Below are 22412 nucleotides of genomic sequence, written 5' to 3'. Positions count from 1 at the left end.
AATGTCTTTTGCGCAGACTAAGAAAAGTAAATTTGAAAGATCTTGCTCAAATTCTCGAGCTCATTCTATGACCGAGACGAATATTCCAATTTAGGCGGGACGATATCTAGCCATAACAGTTGAGAAATTCGTCGAGATAATTGGAACCTCACCTGGATGAATTGACAAGTCAAAGGGTTGTACGAGAACTTTATTCTAGAAAAGTTAAAATCATCCCATGATGACTTGATTTTTCTTTATTTTTTGAAGTTGTGATCATAGAAAAAGGATTGAGTTCAAATTAGTGAAGAGTTCCCATTGTGGTGAAACAGAAGCTTTCTCTCTCCAAATCGCTTGAGCAGGGTTTGCATTCACTATGAAGATTTAAGAAATTGAGTTCAAACTCAACATCAATCATCTATAGTCGAATACCACCTCCAAGATGGATCATTTGGATTAAGATTCACCTCACCCAGTAAGTTTCAACCAAACCTTGTTCTGCCACCCACCACTCAAGCTATCCAATGGATGAAGTTCCACCGTCACCCATCGCCAATGCATGCCCGGAAAATTCTACCAACTGTTTTCACCACCTCAGCCACCCAAACCCACGCCGGATCTCCTTTCACAGGAATCTAAATCTAATGGAAATCACAATGATTTTTATTCTTCCAACCCTAGTTCCAAAACCTCCTCAATCAATTTTAAATTCTTCAACCGAACCTCGGTATCATCTACATCATCCTCTTCTTTCCTATCTTCTACCTCCACTTTCTCCAAAACGAAAGAACGAAGTTCTCCATCATCAACCCCATACTGTCTCAGAGAAGAAAGTGACAAGAAAACAAAGAATCAAAATCAAAAGCTTCAACCACCTTTCCAAATAAACAATAAGAATCAACTTTACCCTAAAAGTTCAAGGAATCATACCCAAAAAGGTTCCCACCAAGATACTCATATCTTCCAGTTAACGGTACGAATGCAAGACCTCATGCATAATCATCATAGTAAATGTTTAATTCTTCATGAACTAGGAGACAGAATGCCTTATGAAACTCTCAAAGGTGCCATCAAAAAGAACTGGCACCCCCTCACCTTTGAACACATGCAGACCGTAACCAACACCCAGAGTACAAGATCTTCATGTTCCATGAAAGTGACAAAGATATGATATTATCTCAAAAAACTCGGATCATTGAAAACCGAGTAGTGCTTTTCGAGGACTGGGGTAAGTACCAAGATAACCCATTTTCTTTTTTTTTTAAGAAAGTTATGTTATGGACTCAACTACTTTATTTACCTAAATATCTTGAAGATGATATTGCTATTGAAGAACTTATGAAAGAGAAAAGTAAGTCCATCGAAGTTGATCTTTGTGGCAAACCAGTTAGAGCAAAAATGGAAACGAATTTAGAAAAACGTTTTCTCCAGGAGTGTTACTGATTATTCAAGGCCTGAGTTGTGTCCAATTTTCCTATGAATATCTTCCAACCCTCTGTTACAGATGTGGGCTTATAAGTCATGTAGCAAAAAACTGCCACAACTTCTTAAGCTATGAACATGCTCTCCAGGATACCAAATACCCAAAATTTCTATATCCTAAGCTAAATGGTAGGATGAGAGATCAAACACCAAAACCTAAACATATGGGTTTCATATCATCATCATCTTCTAACCCTAGTTTGGGAGGAGCTTCTTCATCTTCCAGACCAAATCCCCAACATGTTATCCACCAACAAATCTAAAGAGAACCAAACAGTAGGTATGAAAAATTACAAGGAGATAACTCTCGATCCAATGCCGATCCAACCCAGAAGCCGAGTCAACAGCATATGAGTGATTCGAACAAGGAATCGGTCCCATCTCGATTATCAACCACTATGCAACAATTGGGGTTACACTGGGCCCCAGTTCCACCAAACAGGATGCAAAAGGACACTGACACTTCCCTAGCTACAAACAACCATAATGAGGTGGCACGGTCAGAACATGCACCTGGGAAAGCCCCGTTGGCGGAAGAACAAAATGATACTGCAATACATGGTTCTTAGAATGTCTCTATTGACACAGGTCCACTTTGCAACGGGATTAAAGGAACAAGCACCAGGTTCCATATCAAAAACACATGTGGGGGCCTTATACACTTTGGAGTATCTTTTAAAGAAGCTATTATCAGCGATGCTGGCAGAGCGCGTCTTTTTCCACCCTCATCCACACCATTGACTACATCACCTGCGGGTCCATCACATTCTAAGCCAACACAAGCTTCAAACCTACACCAACACCCTATATTCACACCCACATCAACAGAGCCAAACTCACTTGAATACTTTTCAACTCCAATTATATAAACTAATTGAAGCCGTTTTAGAAGACCTGCATGCTCGAGTAAATATTGTTGTGACAAACAAGGAAGGCGAGCCGTATGTGAAAGTCACCTCACCCATAACCATTTCATACCTCCAAGTACTGAGCCTCCAACCACCCTCAAAACCTACAAAAGAAAATTAACCCCTCCAAAGAGAATTATCCCTCAACAACTTGACCTTCCACCGACTCTTGAGTTTGTATCTCCACATCCAACTCCCAAATCAAGAAAGTATGTATATATTGCTTCTCTCATTGCCCAATCTACTAGACAACTTCAACCTCAATTCGAGATACCCATAAAAAGAATCAGGAAACCTAGATAAACTCGTTTTCTACACCCAGATAATACCATCCATCCCCATCCACCACCACCCTCTTTACCCATCAACTTACACAACCAAACCAAACCAGGCTGGCATCTATCTTTGGAGGAATAGACTGATTCAACTGAAGGACCAATGGACAAAGGCAAGCGAGTCGTTGGCAGAGACCAACGCTCGCATCAACAATGAATCATATGGCTTGGAACTGTCAAGGCTTGAACAACACCTTGACAGTTCAAAAACTACGTGAGTACTCGTGTAATTTTCAACTGTCTTTACTATTTTTATCTGAAACTTTGGCTTCTAGTGTTAAAATGCATAGTGTGTGTTCTTTTTTGGTTACCATGAATGTTTTGTTATTCCCTGTAATGGACGACAAGGAGGGTTATGTTTGATGTGGAAATCCCACTTCAAAGTCCAAGTACTAATAGCAAATCAAAACAGCATCCATGTTTCTGTTTTTTCTGTGTCTTCTCCAAATCTTTGGCTCTTCACCGGAATATATGCACCACCTAACCGGCCGACTAGGAAGGACTTCTGAAATAACTTTGATAACTTAATTCCTTCTCACAACCTTCCTTGGCTACTAATGAGAGACTTCAACGACATCACATGCCAAGATGAGAAAAAAGGGGGAGCACAAGTTTGCTCAACCCAAACCCAACACGTCATCGACGTGATCAATCGAATGGGGCTTATTGACTTAGGATTCCAAGGAGATCCTTTCACCTGGACTAACAAACAGATGGGAGATGCCTTCAAAATGGAAAGACTAGACCGTGGCATGTGTAATCAGGAATGGCTAACTTTGAACCAAGGTACAATTATTCAACACCTACCACGCATAGCCTCAGATCATGCTCCTATGCTATTAAGTCAACAAAAGATGACATGGGCAACATCAGCTGCATTCAAAGTGGAACATATGTGGTTCCTACACCCACACTTCAAACAAATGGTAGAAAATGCTTGGAACCAACTTAACCACCCTTCACCAACACGAAACTTCCTATGCAAGTAACATTGTACGAATACATCTCTGCAACAATGGGCGAAAGCAATTTTTGTGCATCAACCATCCCTCGTCAAAGCTGTCGAACACTTAGTCCAACAATCCCAACACCAATGTACCATCTCATCAGGCCCATCTCTGCTTTTTTGGCTTAGGAAAGAACAAGAAACTCGAAACAATCATCTAGCATTGACATACTGCCAGGAAGTATATTGGAAACAACGATCTCGAGTACTCTGGTTGCAATAAGGAGATCTCAACACTACCTACTTCCACACTCAAGCTTCGATCCATATACGGCACAGCCATATCCACCAGCTACAGTCTGAGCAAGGTACATGGACTGTAACTAGTCGCCAAGTAGCTGACCTTATTATTAGTGTTTTTAATAAACAATACAGGGCACCCCCCTATAAATATCGATTGGACTCTATTTGAAGACTTCCCACCGATATTATCAGAAAACCAATGCAACAATTTGGTAGCTCCAGTCATCTATGTGGAATTCGAAGTAGCCCTAAAGTCCATTGGATCAGAGCAAGCTCCAGGCCCAGATGGATATACGGGTAAATTCTACAAAGATCTAATTGATATATCCGGTTCAGACCTTTAGGCCATGATTGCAAAAAAAATTTCAAACAACCATCTTCAATACCCGTTAAACCATACCCATATCACCCTAATACCCAAAAATCCAAATCCCACTTGTCCGGCATATTTCAGACCAATCGGCCTTTGTAACGTGGCTTATAAAGTGTTAACCAAAATCTTGGTGGCATATCCTTCAATTCATTATAAGCCCGTTCCAAAGCGCTTTTGTACCGAATCGTGCAATTCATGACAATATTTCCATAGCTACCGAACTTTTCCACCACATAAGAAACTCAGCCCCAAAAAAATACCCAAAAGTAGCTCTGAAGTTGGACATCAAAAAAGCGTACGACATCTTAGATTGGGGGTTTATTTAAGCAACTTTCTGTAAAATGGGCTTCCCAAATCGATTTGTCGATCGCATCATGACTTGCATCACTACTGTCACTTATGTTATCAACATAAATGGCACGACGCAGGGGCATATCAAATCGAAGAGAGGGTTACGACAAGGCAACCCACTTTCGCCTTATATCTTCATTATCTGTGCTGAGATTCTCTCGACAAATCTAGCTAAACTGGAGATGAATGGAAAACTACAAGGCTTAAGAATTTCCAAGAAAGGCCCACCAATCCTCCATCTGATGTATGCCGATGACTTTCTCATTACATGTATGGCTAAGCCGGACACTTGCAATGTGTTGCAAAAAGTGCTACACTCCTATTCAACCTCTGCGGGTCAAGCCATACACAAAGAAATGATTGCACCCAACCTCTCAGCATCCACCAAAACCATCTTTGGGTTCATAATCCGACATCTTTGGCTAGAGCGCAATAATCAGGTTTACCAGCGGAAGAAACAAACACCCAACCAACTCAAGAGCATAATTCTAACAATGTTTGTAGAATACAATGGGCACAGAAACATCTAGATCCAATCTATCCAAGACAACAACCGCAAGCACATTCAACAACAACAACAACAGAGGAAACAACATTACATATCTATTGGCAACCACCCACGGCCCAATTGACCAAAATCAACTCTGATGGAGCGTCGAGAAGAAATCCAGGACCGGCTGGAGCAGGATGTATCGGGAGAACAAATACAGGCCACGTCAAAATGGAAATGGCAACCCCTTTGGTTATCACAACAGCTATAGCAGAAGAGGCATAAGGAATCCTTTTAGTAACAAAAATGGCGAAACAACAACAATGGCTTATGGTATGGTTCGAAATGGACTCATCAGCACTAGTGAAACTAATACAAAACAGAAACGAAAACGTACCATGGTATCTAAAGGATGCAAGCAATCAACATGCAAATAGAGACCATACCGAACGTTAGACTCACACATACACACAGGGAAACCAATCATGCTGCAGATAAACTGGAAAACGAAGCCGTAGAGCATCAACAAAAATACCAATTACGTCAACTACAAGAATTTGGGACAACATATGCCCAACATTCCTTTCCAATATTTTAATGGATGATAGAAATGGGGTTACACTCACCCGCACTGTAAGAACAACTCGTTAATCTTTAACCGAATGCACCTTTCAAAACAAAGAGAGTTCAAATTAGTTTGAAACTCTTAATGTCTTTATCAACTAAACGAAGTGGTGCAAATTTGAAAATAAGAAATCTAAGGTTTCACCGACATATTATTGTCAAGCTATCTAGGTCATGGTCGAGATGAAACCAACATCTGGGTTTCACTATATTCAGTAGATGTATCTTTGTTTGACATATACAAGGCTAAAAGGAAAAATCTTCTCTTAAGTAGTAAAATGGTTTTAAACAAAATTATCTTAGCTAGTTTACCATTTTTCAGATGACACGCTAATTTATCCCCGATCATTGGAAAATTATTATAATTCAAATGAACTTTTTGTGGGAAAAGGATTGAAACTCCATAGGTATTTACCATAACTCTTGAGACAACATGTAGGCAAGAGGGACTGGTTTTCATGCCCCTGAAGATAATATAACAATATTAACTAAAGCGACATAAATATTAGTTGATCATCCCGATGTGTAAAATTTGACATGATAACTAGATTTCAAAATAAAATATCATCTGGTGTCTGAAATCTGAATCGACGTGACTAGAAGTTTCAGGAAGAAGAAAAAAAATTTGACTATCGACATCCTTATTATGTGATAAATTCATTTCTAACTAGAAAAAGTTCATTTGAGGAACTATGCAGTTCTTTCGGTTAGATTCTAATTTGTACTTAACTTTCGCTAGAAAAACAGTTGTTCTAAACTAACCAACTTTAAAAAACATAACACTTCAAAGATATGCTTAAAAGGAAAAAAAAGTAAAAAATGACTGAATACTGTAAATCAAATGAACCGAAGTGAACCTGTAAAGAAAAAGGAAGAAAAAGAAACTCAATTGATAATAATCTCTTCTTCCCTAAATAGATGACATAGTTCAAGTTTTCACAATTCTTCAGGTAAGGAGGAGAAAAGAGTATTTTTTAAGTATTTTTTACAATTATACCCTTATGGATAATGTAGTTAGTAAAATATAGAATGATTTATCTCTAAAACTATATCATGGATATTCGTAAACTTTATATCATTGGGAAGCATTTTAAAACACCTACATAACGAATGTAAACATGGCTATTAAATACACATATCTCTTATACTAACAATAACCAATTTATAAAAAAGGCCCAACGGTGAATGGCCCGGTTGGCTAGGGGTCGAACTTCCAAGTTAAGATTAGGGGTTCGAATCCTGCACTGTCTGTATCACAAAATAATAATAATTATAATAATCAATTAATATGGTAGTTTATAAATTAATATCTCCTTCATAGCTAGGCTGCACATGAGTCAGTAGGTTCAGGTTTCACCTAAAACCATCAACCGACCCGCTAGTCCTCGTTTTTAAAATTTCAAACCAACCCCACCCGACCTATTTTCGATTCGGGTTTTAAGTGCCCTGCATCAGATTGGTTGGGTTCGGGTTAAAATGCAGGTTTATCCAAACTTTTTGCACTACTTCATGTTCAAACAGATTTAATAATCAATTGATTCAATTCAGAGAACGAATATTGAATCAATTCAGATAAACAATTGATTTAATTAATTTAATCAGAACCCCAAATTTTACATTTCATTAGTTGAAGACGAATGTGTCTGTTGTTGTTGACTACGATTGATGAATTCGTTGGTTGTTGAATTGAAGATGACATGGTGATGGATTGGATCTTCGATAAAAGTGGTGAAACTTTGAGATTGAAAACTGAGATGAGACCCGTAGCGAAAAGAAGGGAAGAACTAGAAAACTGAGGAAGAATAAAAATAAAAAACCAAAGTTAAAGAGAATGAGATAGGTCTTTAGGTTTTAGGATATTGAAATATGGATGGCTAGGATTAATTCTCATCAGCGACTATAGCTATCGGGTTATTATGGGTCGGGTTGGTCAGGTTTTGCATCAAACCATAGACCGAACCATCTATAGCAAGTTTTCAAAATTAAAACCACATACCAAACTGTCGCAGAAGAGTTCGGTTAAAAACCCATGAATAAGTCAGGTTTAGGGAGTTCAAGTAAGAAGGTTGGTGTTTACGTAACTCTATTCTTACCTAATGATATAGGTCACCCATTAATGAGACAAAATTTGAATACAAGGAGGTCACCTATTTAGAAATGAAAAGTTTTTAAGACATACTATCACAATTAGATTTTTCATCTCATGCATCTAGCTTTTGGTTTTGAAGGATGGTTATCGAAAATTGGGGGCTCGAAGACGACCAGATACCGTCCTAGTCTCAACCATAAATGATGTCGACCAGGGATCGACGGATGTTGCTTTTAGGACTCCGACGTCACCTTATGAGAAATCAAAGTTTTTGGGTTCCGGGGGAGTATGGTCGCAAGGATGAAACTTAAAGGAATTGACGGAAGGGCACCACCAGGAGTGGAGCCTGCAGCTTAATTTGACTCAACACGGGGAAACTTACCAGGTCCAGACATAGTAAGGATTGACAGACTGAGAGCTCTTTCTTGATTCTATGGGTGGTGGTGCATGGTCGTTCTTAGTTGGTGGAGCGATTTGTCTGGTTAATTCCGTTAACGAACGAGACCTCAGCCTGCTAACTAGCTACGCGGAGGATTCCCTCCGCGACCAGCTTCTTAGAGGGACTATGGTCGTTCAGACCATGGAAGTTTGAGGCAATAACAGGTCTGTGATTCCCTTAGATGTTCTGGGCCGCACGCGCGCTACACTGATGTATTCAATGAGTATATAGCCTTGGCCGACATGCCCGGGGTAATCTTCGAAAATTTCATCGTGATGGGGATAGATCATTGCAACTAATGGAGTGCTATCGAAGCGATCTTCCCGGCCAGAAAACTAATGGAGCGCTATCGGGAACGAATGCAAAATCTGCATATGGTATTCATTGACCTTGAGAAGGCTTATGACAGAGTCCCACGGGAGGTAATGTGGTGGAAACTCGAACAGAAAAGGGTACCGCCAAAATATATATCCCTCATTAAGGATATGTACGACGGAGCTGTCACAGGGGTCCGGACGTGCGACGGTGTCTCGGACGACTTCCCCATAAAGATTGGACTACACCAAGGTTCGGCCTTGAGCCCGTACCTATTCAAGTTGGTATTGGACCAAGTCACGAAGGACATACAGGGGGAAATACCCTGGTGTATGCTCTTTGCGGATGATGTCACCCTCATTGGGGAATCAAAACAAGATGTAGAACACAAGCTGGAGTGGTGGCGACAAACACTAGAATCGAAGGGCTTCAGACTCAGCAGAACCAAGACTGAGTACCTGAAGTGCGACTTCGACGGAACAAGAACAGACGAGGGAGAACTGTTGTTAGATGGACAGATCGTACCAAAGAAAGAGTCCTTCCGTTATTTGGGATCTATGATTCAGAGTAACGGAGACATAGACGAGGATATCCGACACAGAATTAACTTAGGATGGGCCAAATGGAGACTTGGGAGTCCTTTGTGATCGTAAGATACCGACTAAACTGAAAGGAAAGTTTTACAAGACGGAAATCCGTCCCGCACCTCTGTACGGGGCGGAGTGTTAGGCGACAACAAACCCACACATTTTAAGGCTACATGGCGGAAATGAGGATGCTAAGATGGGCTTGTGGGCTGACAAGACACGATAAGATCCGAAATGACTTTATCCAAGGGAAGCTTGGGGTAGCATCGATGGAGAAGATACTCACGCAGCACCGGTTGCGTTGGTTTGGGCATCTCCAACGAAGACCACCTGAGGCCCCGGTACGAGTAGGACGTATCGGACGAGCCGAAGGGAGAATGAAGAAACGAGGATGGCCGAAATTAACCTGGGATGAATTGATTAAACGGGACCTGAAGAACCGAGGCTTGGAGAGAGAGTTGGCGCTCGACAGAACAGCGTGGAGGGCAGCGATCCACGTCAAAGAGGTATGTACATGAGGTGCATGACTAGACCCTTCTTTACCTTTGATTACTCGTTAGAAGCTTTCCCTCTTTGTAGGACTGTGCAAACCGCGAACAAGTAAACCGTCATGGCAGAATTGTGAAAAGGGGGCATCCCTCTGTAGCTCTGCAGCTCGCAGGATCGTGAAGGGGAATCACCCCGTAGCCCTGCAGCCGGGACATGGAGTACGTGGCCCCATCACCTAAATGGTCGCGAATACGTAATCCCATGGAAGTGGTGAGCCACTATACCCCCTGTGCCGAAACCGAACAAGACACAGGATGTGTCAAGGATTTTTCCTTACCTTCGGGTGGGTTGCGTCTTGGCGGGTTGACAACCGGTGTAAAAACTTCGCTGCATATATGGAGAGATCTATCGTTACGTGATACTATCTTTGCTCGACCAGATACTTGCTACTGAAAAAGAGATTTGGATTTGGAATTGATTATCGGAAACGGTGAAAAAGAGATTTGGATTTGGAATTGATTATCGGAAACGGGAATCATGTGCAAACATGCATGGGCATGACCCAGGAAAGAATGATAAGTGGTGGGGGAGACTGCTGTTCAGGAATCAGGACAATAAATCTTGTTCGACTATTTTAAAATAAGCAGCTACATTTTAGAGAATCTAGTTGCCTGCAAGTTTCAACGTTAAACAGCTATGCCACGTTATGAGTTCCTCGTCTTCCCAATCATGTTCCACATCTTTGTCTATTCTGATAATTTTAATTTAACAAACTTAGGAAACCAATAAAAAACACTCAATAATGTACATAAATATTAAAGTAAATTCTTACGAGATTTTGTGACACAATTGCAACCTTACGTGGCGCAAACATTGCTTTTTTGAGTATTTTGTAACAGTATTTTCGTGCTATGTCAAAATTCATGGTGACCATGTATGTACTGGTCGATCTAATATTGTATGGGTTGACATATAAATCTGGAAACTGAACGCCAGTGACACTTCAGAGGTGACATGTTCTAGATGTATAATTTTGACATTGTCCTATTGCAACTCGAGATGTGAAAGTTTAGGTAGTACTCCCTACGTTTTTTGAAAAACGTTATTTTTATTTTTCGAAAAATTTGTCATTTTTTCAAATATTTTTAAATCACGGTTCAAATGAACGAGTAAAAACTATTTTGGGTGAAATGGGCAAAAAAAAGCTAGCAAGGATGAAACTGGATACATCCTGTGTAAATTAAAATTAAGAAAAAATATTTGAAAATGGGCACGATGAAATTGGTTACATCCTGTCTATTTTTACATTTTTGTACATTTAAACAGTATCAAAATCTAACTGTTCATTTCATTCAGGAATTGTTGATTTTGGTCATTTTAACCAATTTTGTATTTATTTTTTAGAGTAAAATTAAAAAGTGAAAATGACATTTTTTAGAGTAAAATTTGACCTATTTTTAGAATAAAATTAAAAAGTAAAAATGACATTTTTCCAAAAACGTAGATAGTATCTACTAAGTACTAATCAATTGGCATTTTAAACAAACTCATGACGAAGCTGTTGTTGGTGCATAAGACAGCCACTAAAAGCAGTTGACCGATGGAAGTGCATTTACTAACCATGAATAAAAGCAGTAGTCATACAAATGAAGGAAGCCATCAGAGTTTATATCCGCCCCCAAGACGTGTGTTTAGAGCAAGTCTTATGGTGGAATTCATCCATCTTCCACGACACCTCAGCAATTGAAACTGTGGATGGAAGCGCAAGTTTAATGATGGAATAGTAGAAACGCTATTCTTAATGGAGCTAAAAAAACGCAATTAAGAATGGAGCTAAAAAAACGCTATTAAGAATGGAGCTAAAAAAACGCAATTAAGAATGGAGCTTTTTTCCAGCCGTTAGATTTCAACAACTCATTTTAAATCTACGGATAATAGAAACGCAATTCTTAATGGCGTTTTTTTAGCGCCAATCTTATTTGCGTTTAGCGCTATTCTTATTGGCATTTAGATGGATTACACGAACTCTTGCACCAAACCGTGGAATCCTCGTTGGATTTTTTGTGGAAAGCTCCAACTTGGAAGCCACTAGACTTGACACTGGAAATAGATTGGATTCCACCGTAAAACTTGCTCTTAGACTTTAGATATGCCGGCAAGATACTAACATTCAATTGATCAAAAAAAAAAAAAAAAAAATCTAACATTCACAATGCGAATGGATTGAGACCCAGTTTGAGATATGCATGTTGAAAAGAGACCCACAGAAATGGACAAAGCCACTTTCTCTGCCAGATGCACGGCCATATCTCAAAAGAGTGATCCTAACAACTCAACCAAGCAGTTGTGTCCAAAACAGAACTCTCCCGCGTAACGAATATCAACATAGACAAATCAACAAGGTTAAAAATAAAAAGGTGAAACAGAACATTTTTTTTATGCAAACCAAACATATATTAAAAGGCAAATTACATATGACACATATTGGTAGACGATTGATCCTTCCTGATTTCCTCTATGAAGATATCGGGGATGTTACAGTGATATTCAAAAGAGTGTCTACCTGTTCTAGCTTTGTGCGCAATTACATGTGCCACATTGTTTGTCTGCCTTTTTACATAGTTAACTTTACAACAAGAAAGTTTAGATAGTAGTTGTCTTATTTCATTTACAAGACCTTCATTCATCCAGTGAACTGAAGATTTGGCATATTCAACCGAGTTTACGACATTTAGACAGTCGCCTTCAAAATTTACTTTTTGCAGTCCAATTTCTGATTCCCAAAGGATAGCTTCCTTGAATGCAAGGCACTCTGCATGCTCTGGATCTATTCCTCCATGGAAGTTTCGCCCTCTGATACCTTCACAGGATCCTGTAGAATTACGAAGAATTAAGCTCATTCCAACATAAGAAGTTTCATGATCAAAAGAAGTATCAAAGTTCAGTTTCAACTCATCAGTAACAGGCGGAGACCAGTGGATTAAACTCTGAGTTAAACTCTGAGTAGAAGTGTGATTATGCTGATCACCACATAATCTCAGCATGTTTTTAACTGAAAATATTGTTGAAGAAAGATTTTGATCTTTATTCTCAAATTCTTTCAGACATCTATTTTTCCACAAGAACCAAGTTGTGATCTTAGCCATTGAGGTCCATGTAGATGAATCCTATGTATCTTCAATGCTGCTTGGTTGGAACCAAGATAGTATCCAGTCTCTAGCTTGAATGTGCTGTGATTGTAAGGATGACACATTAACATGCATACCTAACCAGACAGATCTAGAGTAATCACAATCAATAAGGAGATGATTTAAAGATTCATCATCCTTCATGCATCTCGAACAAATTGGTAGAATATCATTTTTATATTTATGCAGTTTCATCTTAGTAGGAACTATATCTTTGATGCATTTCCAAATAAAGATCTTCACTTTGTGCGGAACATTCATTTTCCACATTTGTTTCCAGACTGTGTTAGGTATGATGTTATTGGTAGTTGTTGTAGTGACTTGAGATTATCTTACAAGCTCTTTATAGGTTGATTTGACTGTAAATTCTCCTGTCTTACTTAGTTCCCAAATCAGCTTGTCAGTTCCAAACTGCACTAACTGCATGTTTAAAATGAGATTTGTTGTTTCTGTTGGAAAGACATTTCGAATCAATTCCGAATTCCGTCTTCTTGGGTTCCTAAGCATAAGATCAGAGACATGGACAATTCTAACTGAGTCTGAATAGTTGTCCTTAGGAATTGGTGGAGTATTTAAGCCTCTAACCCACTTATCATACCATGCTAAGACTTTTGTTCAAACATCCCACCTATGAAATTGTCTAACATCCCACCTATGAAATTGTCTAACATAATTAAGACCAATCTCTAAACCCTTCCATATCCAAGAAGAATTTTTATGTGTTTCCTGTAAATGCAGAAAGTGACAGTAGGGAGCATATTTATCCCTCATTAACTGACTCCATGGCTTGTCTTCCTCTGTGCACATTCTCCATGCTAGTTTGGTGATAAGAGCATTGTTATATAACTCTAAATTTCTGAATGCTAAACCTCCTTCTTCTTTAGGCCTACAAAGTGAGCTCCATGAAATGGGACTGAAACCTTTGTTCTTTGTGTGACCCCACCAAAATTTTCTCTGGATTAAATCTAGTTTAGTAATGACATTTTTTGGAAGCTTAAAATTACTCATGTAATGTGCTGGTATCGAGTTGAGAACTGATTTAACCAGAGTTGTTCTTGCTGCTTGATTTAAAGTTTTCGAACACCAACCATGTAACCTATTTTCATAAGAATCTCTAATAGTGGAAAAAGAGCTTGTTTTGGATTTACCTAAAAGTATTGGAAGACCCAAATATTTATCAGAAGAACTAAGATGTTTAACTCCCAACTCATTTTGGATAAAAGCCTTTTGGTCCATTGATAAATCTTCCGAAATGAAAGCCGAGGATTTATTGAAGTTAATCATTTCTCCAGACACCTTACTAAAGTTATATAAAATATATTTAACTTTATTAAGACCATCTTTATCATCTTGGAAGAATACCATACAGTCATATGCAAAAAGCAGATGATTGATAGTTATCGAATCTTTAACAAGTTGAATACCTTTCGGTTCACCTAGATTTTCAGCATGTATTAAAGATCTAGTGAGGTATTCCATTGCGATGATGAATAGTGGGTAGATAATGGATCTCCCTGCCTAAGACCACGAGAAGGAGTGTAAGGGTTACACATGCTGCCATTAAGACGAACAGAAACTGAGGTTGTCGAAACACATTCCTGGATCATGATTCTCCAATCCTCGCAAAAGCCCGGAGAAGATAACATCCTATCAATAAAAGACCATTCCACCCCGTCGAAGGCTTTCGACAGGTCTAACTTAAGAGCCACTAAGCCTTGTTTCTTCTTAGATTTCTTCATAGAGTGAATCAGCTCATGAGCCACAACAATATTATCATTTATATACCTTTTTGGTACATATGCTGCTTGTGTGGGTGAGATGATTTTCTCCATCAGTGGTTTCATCCTAGTTACAAGGAGCTTGGAAATAATTTTATAAATGATATTGCAAAGTTCAATGGGTCTGTAGTCTCCAGGAGTTGAGGGATGTAGAGTTTTTGGGATTAGACAGGTAGTAGTTTGGTTAATATGAGCTGGAAGATGCTTAGTTTGAAAGAAGGTTTGAACTAAATTAACTACATCCAAGCCCACAATTGACCATTGGGTTTGGTAAAAGCCCGCCGGAAAGCCATCCGGACCCGGTGCATTCGAGCTAGGAATAGTTTACATCACAATATATATTTCCTCTTCTGAAGGAATGGAAGTCAAGGCATGATTTTCCTCTTCTGTAATCATTGGACGAATTATATCAAAGGAATCAGTCTTGAAAACTGGGTTAATAGTAGTAGCAATAGTTGCAAAATGACATGTAAGAAGGTTTTCAAGATCTTCCTGCGTATGATACCATTGACCATTAGAATCTTTTAGGGCCGAAATGTGATTTCTTGCTCTTCTCCCATTTGCTTTGGTATGAAAGTAGGATGTATTATTATCTACTTCTTTAATCCAATGATCTCCAGATCTTTGGTGCCAGAAATCAACTTCAATTCTTTTCCAATAGTCAAGCTTTTGTATAGTAAGATTAATTTTCTCAGAAATATTGTCACTATAAGGCAAAGCTTGTAACTGAGAAAGATATTGATGCAGTTGTTGGACTTGAATATTAATTTTACCAAAATGCTGCCTATTCCATCTTGATAAACTCCTTCTTACTTTGGCCAATTTAGAATTAATTTCTAAATTAGACTGTGTAGCATTCCAAGTATCGCCAATTAATTCTGAACAAGTAGAGTCTGAAAGCCATCATTTGTAAAACTTCGATGCATTTTTAGGCTGGATGGTACTAGTTTCAATAATAAGAAGAAGTGGGCAATGGTATGAACCTAAGAAATGAAGATGCATAATCTTTGAATTAGAATAATCAGTGACCCATTGAGAGTTTTGAAGGGCCATGTCTGTCCTAGCTCTTTTATAACCCTTCCCATTTAATCTGTTATACCAAGTATGCTTAGATCATATGAATCCCATATCCATCAAACCCATGCTGTTAATAACACTACAAACCAAGTTATCTAGAGAGTTCCTACTTGTTGAAGGAAGATGCATAATCTTTGAACATGAGATAATAACCAGTTTTGGGATGAGAAGAATTGGAAATTTTATCCGGCATTTAAAGGCAGATGATATAGGGTGTAATAATGGTTAGTCAAAGCGTTAGACACGGTTAATTTGGGTGTCCTATATTTAGGGCTTATCACCAGAAGAAGAAGACGAATCATTTTAAAGTAAAATTAAAAATTCTTTACCGATCTATTTTCGTTAATGATTAATTTATTCTTGATTGATTGGTGTCAATTAATCGTTTTATTTGTTAATTAACTGTGTCAGATGTGAAGTCAACTAATGTTAATCAAATTTCAAAACATGAAACAAATGAAAGATATTGAATTTTTTAAGAACTCTGATCCAAAATCGATGGATAAGACATACGTAAATCGATTCTGGGTTGGTGTTATTCATCTACCCAAGAACATGAAAAATCGGTGGATGTAGATAAACATAAAAGTCAATTCTGGCAATCGGTATATGAATAAGCTTATATAATCTGTAGATGAATAAGCTTATATAAAAGTCAATAAGGCATCGTAATTTTTGCGACTTTCTCATTCATACTCATTCATTTTGAATTAATCTAACTCACTTTCGTAGGTATCACGGATGCACTTAGCACGTGCAACAAGCTTTTGAACCCCTGGACGATCCTAGTGGACGAGTTATAGTCCCATGAGGGTCTACATAGAGATCTACCCACAAAATCTCCACAAAAACTTTCCAAAACTCTCAATATTCATCGGAGGAATCTCTATCTGGAACATTGAATGGTATATTGTCCAGCTTGAATTCTGGAATTTTGTACTTCATGAATTCATCATAGCTTTCATAAAATATAAATTCTTCTCATTTTTCCTCCAAGTAGTGTATTTTTGCGACTTCCTCCTACACAAGCAAAAACACAAACTTACTTTATTAGTATTCAAGTGGAAGATCAAACAACCTATCTTATGAAAGAGGAATTCGAAACATACTTACAAATTCTCGGATTAACAAGCCTAAATATCTACAACAAAAAATATCTCTTGTATGCCTACATAATAAGTTATCTCTTTTGGGATAAGTTGGAACCTATCGTACATTTGTCTCCAAGTTATTTCCTTTGTATTTTCATAATCATCCACACATTTGATATATACCCTACCCAAAAATATTTTGGGTACAATCCTTTCGACTGTGACATCTTCACGTCGCGTTTCATTGTACCATGTTTTGATTATGGCCAAACCTTCGGTGGAGTCAAATGACGCCATGCTTATAAAGGTATGAAATGTGTGTTTGTAGAGTATATGAAAGTAGGTGTATGTTGTTTGACTAGTGGATGGAGTAGGAGTAAATATAATATGCAAGTTTGTGCCAAATTGGTTCTGGGAAAGAGGTCATTCTTATATAGAGGAAGATCCGACGACTAGTTTTTTCGGCAAAGGTGAAACAATAGGGCACAATCTTCCCTCACGAATACCCCCCCACCACCACCACCACCCACACACACACACACACAAAAACGACGATTAGGATTGACGCCAAATAAAATTGGTGCTTATAGTTGTCAACCTTTACCGATTGTGGCTTTGAAAATCAATGAAAAAATTTAACTTTACACCGACTAGAATTGATCGTATTGTTGCACATGTGAAAAAGCGGGGGTCTAACAACCACACCCAATATTTCGATTAGCAATCTGTATGGACTAACTCCAATATAATTTTTAGATAATCAACTAGACAGTCAGACTCAATCTAGAGAAAAGTATATCGAGGAGTTAATATCTCTGTCACTTGATTTGATCTTTACTCAAGAAAATAAGAATTTGCGAGTCTTTATCAAATACAAGGATAATAAACTTGGATGGTACAAAAGACCAATATCCAAGGATCAATCAATTTCCAATCAACAACCAAAGGTTGGATTTCACAATTGATCGATACAACGCACAAATGTGATATTTCAATTATATAACAAAATATAATGAAGAATAGAAATAACACAGACACCAGAAATTTTGTTAACGAGGAAACCGCAAATGCAGAAAAACCCCGGGACCTAGTCCAGATTGAACACCACACTGTATTAAGACGTTACAGACACTATCCTACTAAAAACTAACTTCGGTCTGGACTGTAGTTGAACCCTAATCAATATCACACTGAATCAAGGTACAGTTGCGCTTCTTACATCTCTGATCCCAGCAGGATATTACGCACTTGATTCCCTTAGCTGATCTCACCCACAACCAAGAGTTGCTACTACCCAAAGTCGAAGACTTCAATAAAAAAATCTGTATCACACAGAAAAGTCTACGATGATAGATAAATCTGTCTCCCACAGATAAACCTATGAGTTTTGTTCCGTCTTTGATAGAACTCAAGGTGAACATGAACCAATTGATAAACCGGACTTATCTTCCCGAAGAACAGCCTAGTATTATCAATCACCTCACAATAATCTAAATCGTATGGTAGCGAAACTAGATATCGTGGAATCACAAACGATGAGACGAAGATGTTTGTGATTTCTTTTTGTCTTTGCCCTATTGGAGATATAATCTCAAGTCAATTATTTCAATTGAACTCGTACGATAGAAAATGGCAAGATCAGATCGCTCAACTACAAGAGAAGTAGTTTCGTCTGGCTTCACAATCCCAATGAAGTATTTTAGGCGTTAACCGACGGAGTCTCGAGAAGAAACCTACGGTTAAAGGAGAATCGACTCTAGCAAACCAACTAGTATCACACATGAGGTGTTGGGATTAGTTTTTCCAGTTGCTAAACGTCTCCCTTATATAGTTTTCAAATCAGGGTTTGCAATCTTAGTTACCTTGGTAACAAAGCATGCAATATTCACCGTTAGATGAAAAACCTGACTTATCCAAGCTAATATCTTTCAACCGTTAGATGGAAACTTAGCTCGTCTCACACACAAATGAAATGTATTCATTTAGGTTTGAGTAACCGTACTTAAACGTGTACATTTGGTTGGTTCACAAATAGTTAACCAATGGTCAGCCATATGAGCACTTTCATATTAACCGTATTCATCTTTCTCATAACTAGCTCAAATGACTCATAAGAACTAGTTCAAAAGTTGTTCAATTGCTTAGGTCTTTATTCATAGACACAATTGAAACAAAATTGGTTTGATTCACTTGAATCAATTCATGAACAATATAGCCACGGTTTGCAAAGATTGCATTCCTTATTGATTTATTGTTTAAGTTCATGAAACTTCCGATTTGAGAATTAACCAGCTTGGGTACGCGTACGGGTATGCGTACCTTAGCTACCGGATTTGAGTTTACAAACTCAGCAGAAATTTTCGGTTCGAAAACTTTCATTGGTATGCGTACCTAAGGTGACTGGTTTTCAGTTTGCAAACTTCACAAACTACAACAGAAATTTTCGGTATGAAAACTTCCGGCAGTACGCGTACGGGTACGCGTACCTAACCTGTCTCCTTTACCAATAACGCATGCACACATATGCACGCACTTGGTTTCCGGCACATGGATTTATACACTAATGTGTGAACACACTATATGCTTATATCCATAGTTGGTAATCTCAACTCTACATTTCAATCATTGAAACATTCTTCTATAATGTTATAATAGTCGTTAGACAAAAAGAATCGACTATCGTCATCAAAGCTATTTTCAAGATTGAAACGTCATCATGACTTTCGTCACGGGTAAAGATGAAAATGGTTAAAGCAAAATCTTACCAACACATATTTCGAGAAAAAGATAGGCGAGTAAACTCGGCTCGAAATAGCAAATGTGTATGTATGAAAACTATCATACTTATACGGCTTTTATCTCAAGAGTAGGAGATAGAGTAGATAGACTTTTAAGTGACAGATGAGTTCAATTCTCCACATACCTTTTAGTCGGATGAAGTTCCACTGGTTCCTTGAGTATTTCTTCGTCTTCGTAAGATAATAGCCATGGAGTCTGGAGCTCAACTATACCTAACTATCCTAAACCGAGACTTAGTCATAAGTAAACTAGAAATCAAGACATATAGTTTTGGTCACTAACATTGACAAATATGCTTGAGATAGAAACGCATGCGAGTTCGACCGACCAATGCTCTAACAACATGTAATCCGATTCTTTCTAGAAATAGATACAGAAAACTGACATTTTTTAAGGATTGAAGAATCAGATTATACAAATACCTATAGAAACGATTCATGGATGAACCTCGTAGAATATTTTCATAGGCATAGTCATATAGACCGATCGTGTGCTTGTATTTACAAAACACAATTTGAAGCATGCATAAAAATATTGTACCATAAACCCATTACATATAGTAATAATTATAATTAAAACTCATAAGTTCATTGTAGCATCACACCATCGTGCCATAATTAAAGAAAACCATCATCCAAACAAGTTTTACAATAATTACAAACCACTAAAAGTCTTAAAAACTCAAACTTATAGTTAACTAGCATAATAAAGCATCATTGTGCATCAAGCTGTAGCATCAACAACAACAACATTGGGAGTAGTTGCAACACCACCAACATTGGCAGGAGCAAGTTCTGCTAAAGCTTCATAACCAAGTTGATACAACTCTTCTATCTCAATCCGAGCTCTAATTTCTCTTCTCCTCCTTTCTGCAAAGTTGTTGAGCTCCTTAAGTTTTTCATAAGAAAGTTTATTTGCCAGTGCCAATGTCTGCTCCAATATGATCTCTCGATCCATCGCAAACTTTTATTGGGTCCTTATGATTACCTCTGCTCTCTAGTTAACATCCTCTAGTTGGACATTTCGGTTAAAAAATCTAAGGTGGCTGTTAGAGCATAGCTCGGTCAACCTCGCATGCGTTGTTATCTCAAGCATGTTTTTCAATGTTAGTGATCAAAACTATAAGTCTTGATTTATAGCCTACATAGCTAAGTCTCGGACTAGGATAGAAAAGTGTAATTGAGCTCAAGGACTTCATGGTGATTCATCATACAACGACGAAGATCTATACAAGGAACCGTGGAACTTCATCAACAAAAAGGTATGAGACTTTAACTTATCTATCACTCAAAAGTCTATTTCTTCTATCTCCTACTTCTTATGAGACAAAAGCCGTATTCTATATAGACTAGATCATACACATTTGACATTTCGAGCTGAGCATTCATTGCTTACCTTTTATCTCGAAATCGTGTGTTGGTAAAGCGTTTCGCTTTGATCAAGTTTATCTTCACCTAGTGACGAAAGTCATGAAAAGTTTCAATCACTTTGAGAATTGCTCTGACGTGAATCGGTCTGTGAATAACGGCTACATAGCATCCTCTGAGAATGTCTCAATGATTGAAATGAGAGTTTAGATTACATAACCATGTATTCCTTGAACCGAAGTTTTTGAACTTTGTTGATCAAGAGAAATCGGGAGGATTGTGGAATTGGCTTACCAAGTCCGCGAACCCAGACCGCAGACTCAGTCCGCGAACTGACGGAAGTTCTCGACCGAGAATTTCTGCTGGATTTTCCAAAACTCGTTTGTGTGCTAAGTCCGCGAACTAAGTTCGCGAACTGGCGGAAGTTCTCTTTCCGAGAATTTCTGCTTAGTTTGGAAAACTCAACCGATTAACTTAAGTCCGCGAACTTGTTTGTGAACTTAAGAGGTTATGATCTAAAGATGTGCTCTGAACATGAAACTTAAATTACTAAGGAATGCTTTATGCAAACCGTGGCTATAAAGTTCATGAGACGATTCAATCGAATCGAATCATCTTTGTTTCAATTGTGTCTTGTGCAGTTACATAATATCTCATAGCAATTGAACAACTCTTTAACTAGTTCATTTGAGTCGATTGAACTAGTTATGGTGGAGAAGAACAAGGTTAATATGAAATGCTCATATGGTTGACCTTTTTGGGTTACTATGTTGAACCAACATACACGTACACGTTTGGGCATGGTTTTCACAACCCAGTAAACGTCTACCCAAGTGTGTGTGACAAGCTAAGTTTTCGATCTAACGGTTGAGAAATATTAGCTTGAATCTAAATCAGGTTTTCATCTAACGGTGAATAAGTATTGCTTTGTAACTAAGGAAAAACCCTGATTTGAAGGCTATATAAAGGAGACATCTAGCATTATGCAAAACTAATCCCCACACGTCTGTGTGCTACTAGTGCGCCCGCTAGAGTCGATCTCCATTAACCTTTGATTTTCTTCTCTAAAATCAGGTTAACGACTTAAAGACTTCATTGGGATTGTGAAGCCAGACCGATACTATTTTATCGTAGTTGTGTGATATGATCTTGCATCTTCTATCGTACGAGTACAATCGATTGATTGACTTGATATCGTGAGAGTTCTCCGATAGGCAAGATAAATAAGTCACAAACATCTTCGTCTCACTGTTTGTGATTCCTCGAAAATCCGCTTGTGTAGTCAGGATGAATTGTAGAGAGGTGATTGATTAATCTAGTCTGTTCTTCGGTAATATAAGACCGGATTATCAATTGGTTCCTGTTCACCTTGATTTATCAAAAGACGGAACAAAACCTAGGG

At 38.2% G+C, this 22412-nt stretch overlaps 1 protein-coding gene across 1 annotated transcript; it reads right to left on the bottom strand.

Annotated features, from left to right (window-relative positions):
* Positions 1-12178: 12178 nt before the first annotated feature.
* On the bottom strand, positions 12179-12856 carry LOC113312443. The gene has a single exon (XM_026561196.1). It carries the CDS (start codon positions 12854-12856, stop codon positions 12179-12181), a length of 678 nt encoding a protein of 225 aa, XP_026416981.1.
* Between the last annotated feature and the right edge of the window lie 9556 nt (positions 12857-22412).

Source organism: Papaver somniferum, chromosome 9 (genome assembly GCF_003573695.1).
Source record: "Papaver somniferum cultivar HN1 chromosome 9, ASM357369v1, whole genome shotgun sequence".
Classification (NCBI taxonomy): domain Eukaryota; kingdom Viridiplantae; phylum Streptophyta; class Magnoliopsida; order Ranunculales; family Papaveraceae; genus Papaver; species Papaver somniferum.
Note: the sequence above shows the minus strand (reverse complement) of the source record. Positions and strands in the feature narration are given on the sequence as shown.

What these genes read in the sequence shown, in the direction of transcription:
- LOC113312443 (XM_026561196.1), bottom strand. Translation starts at nt 12,856, where the DNA reads ATGGCTAAGATCACAACTTGGTTCTTGTGGAAAAATAGATGTCTGAAA.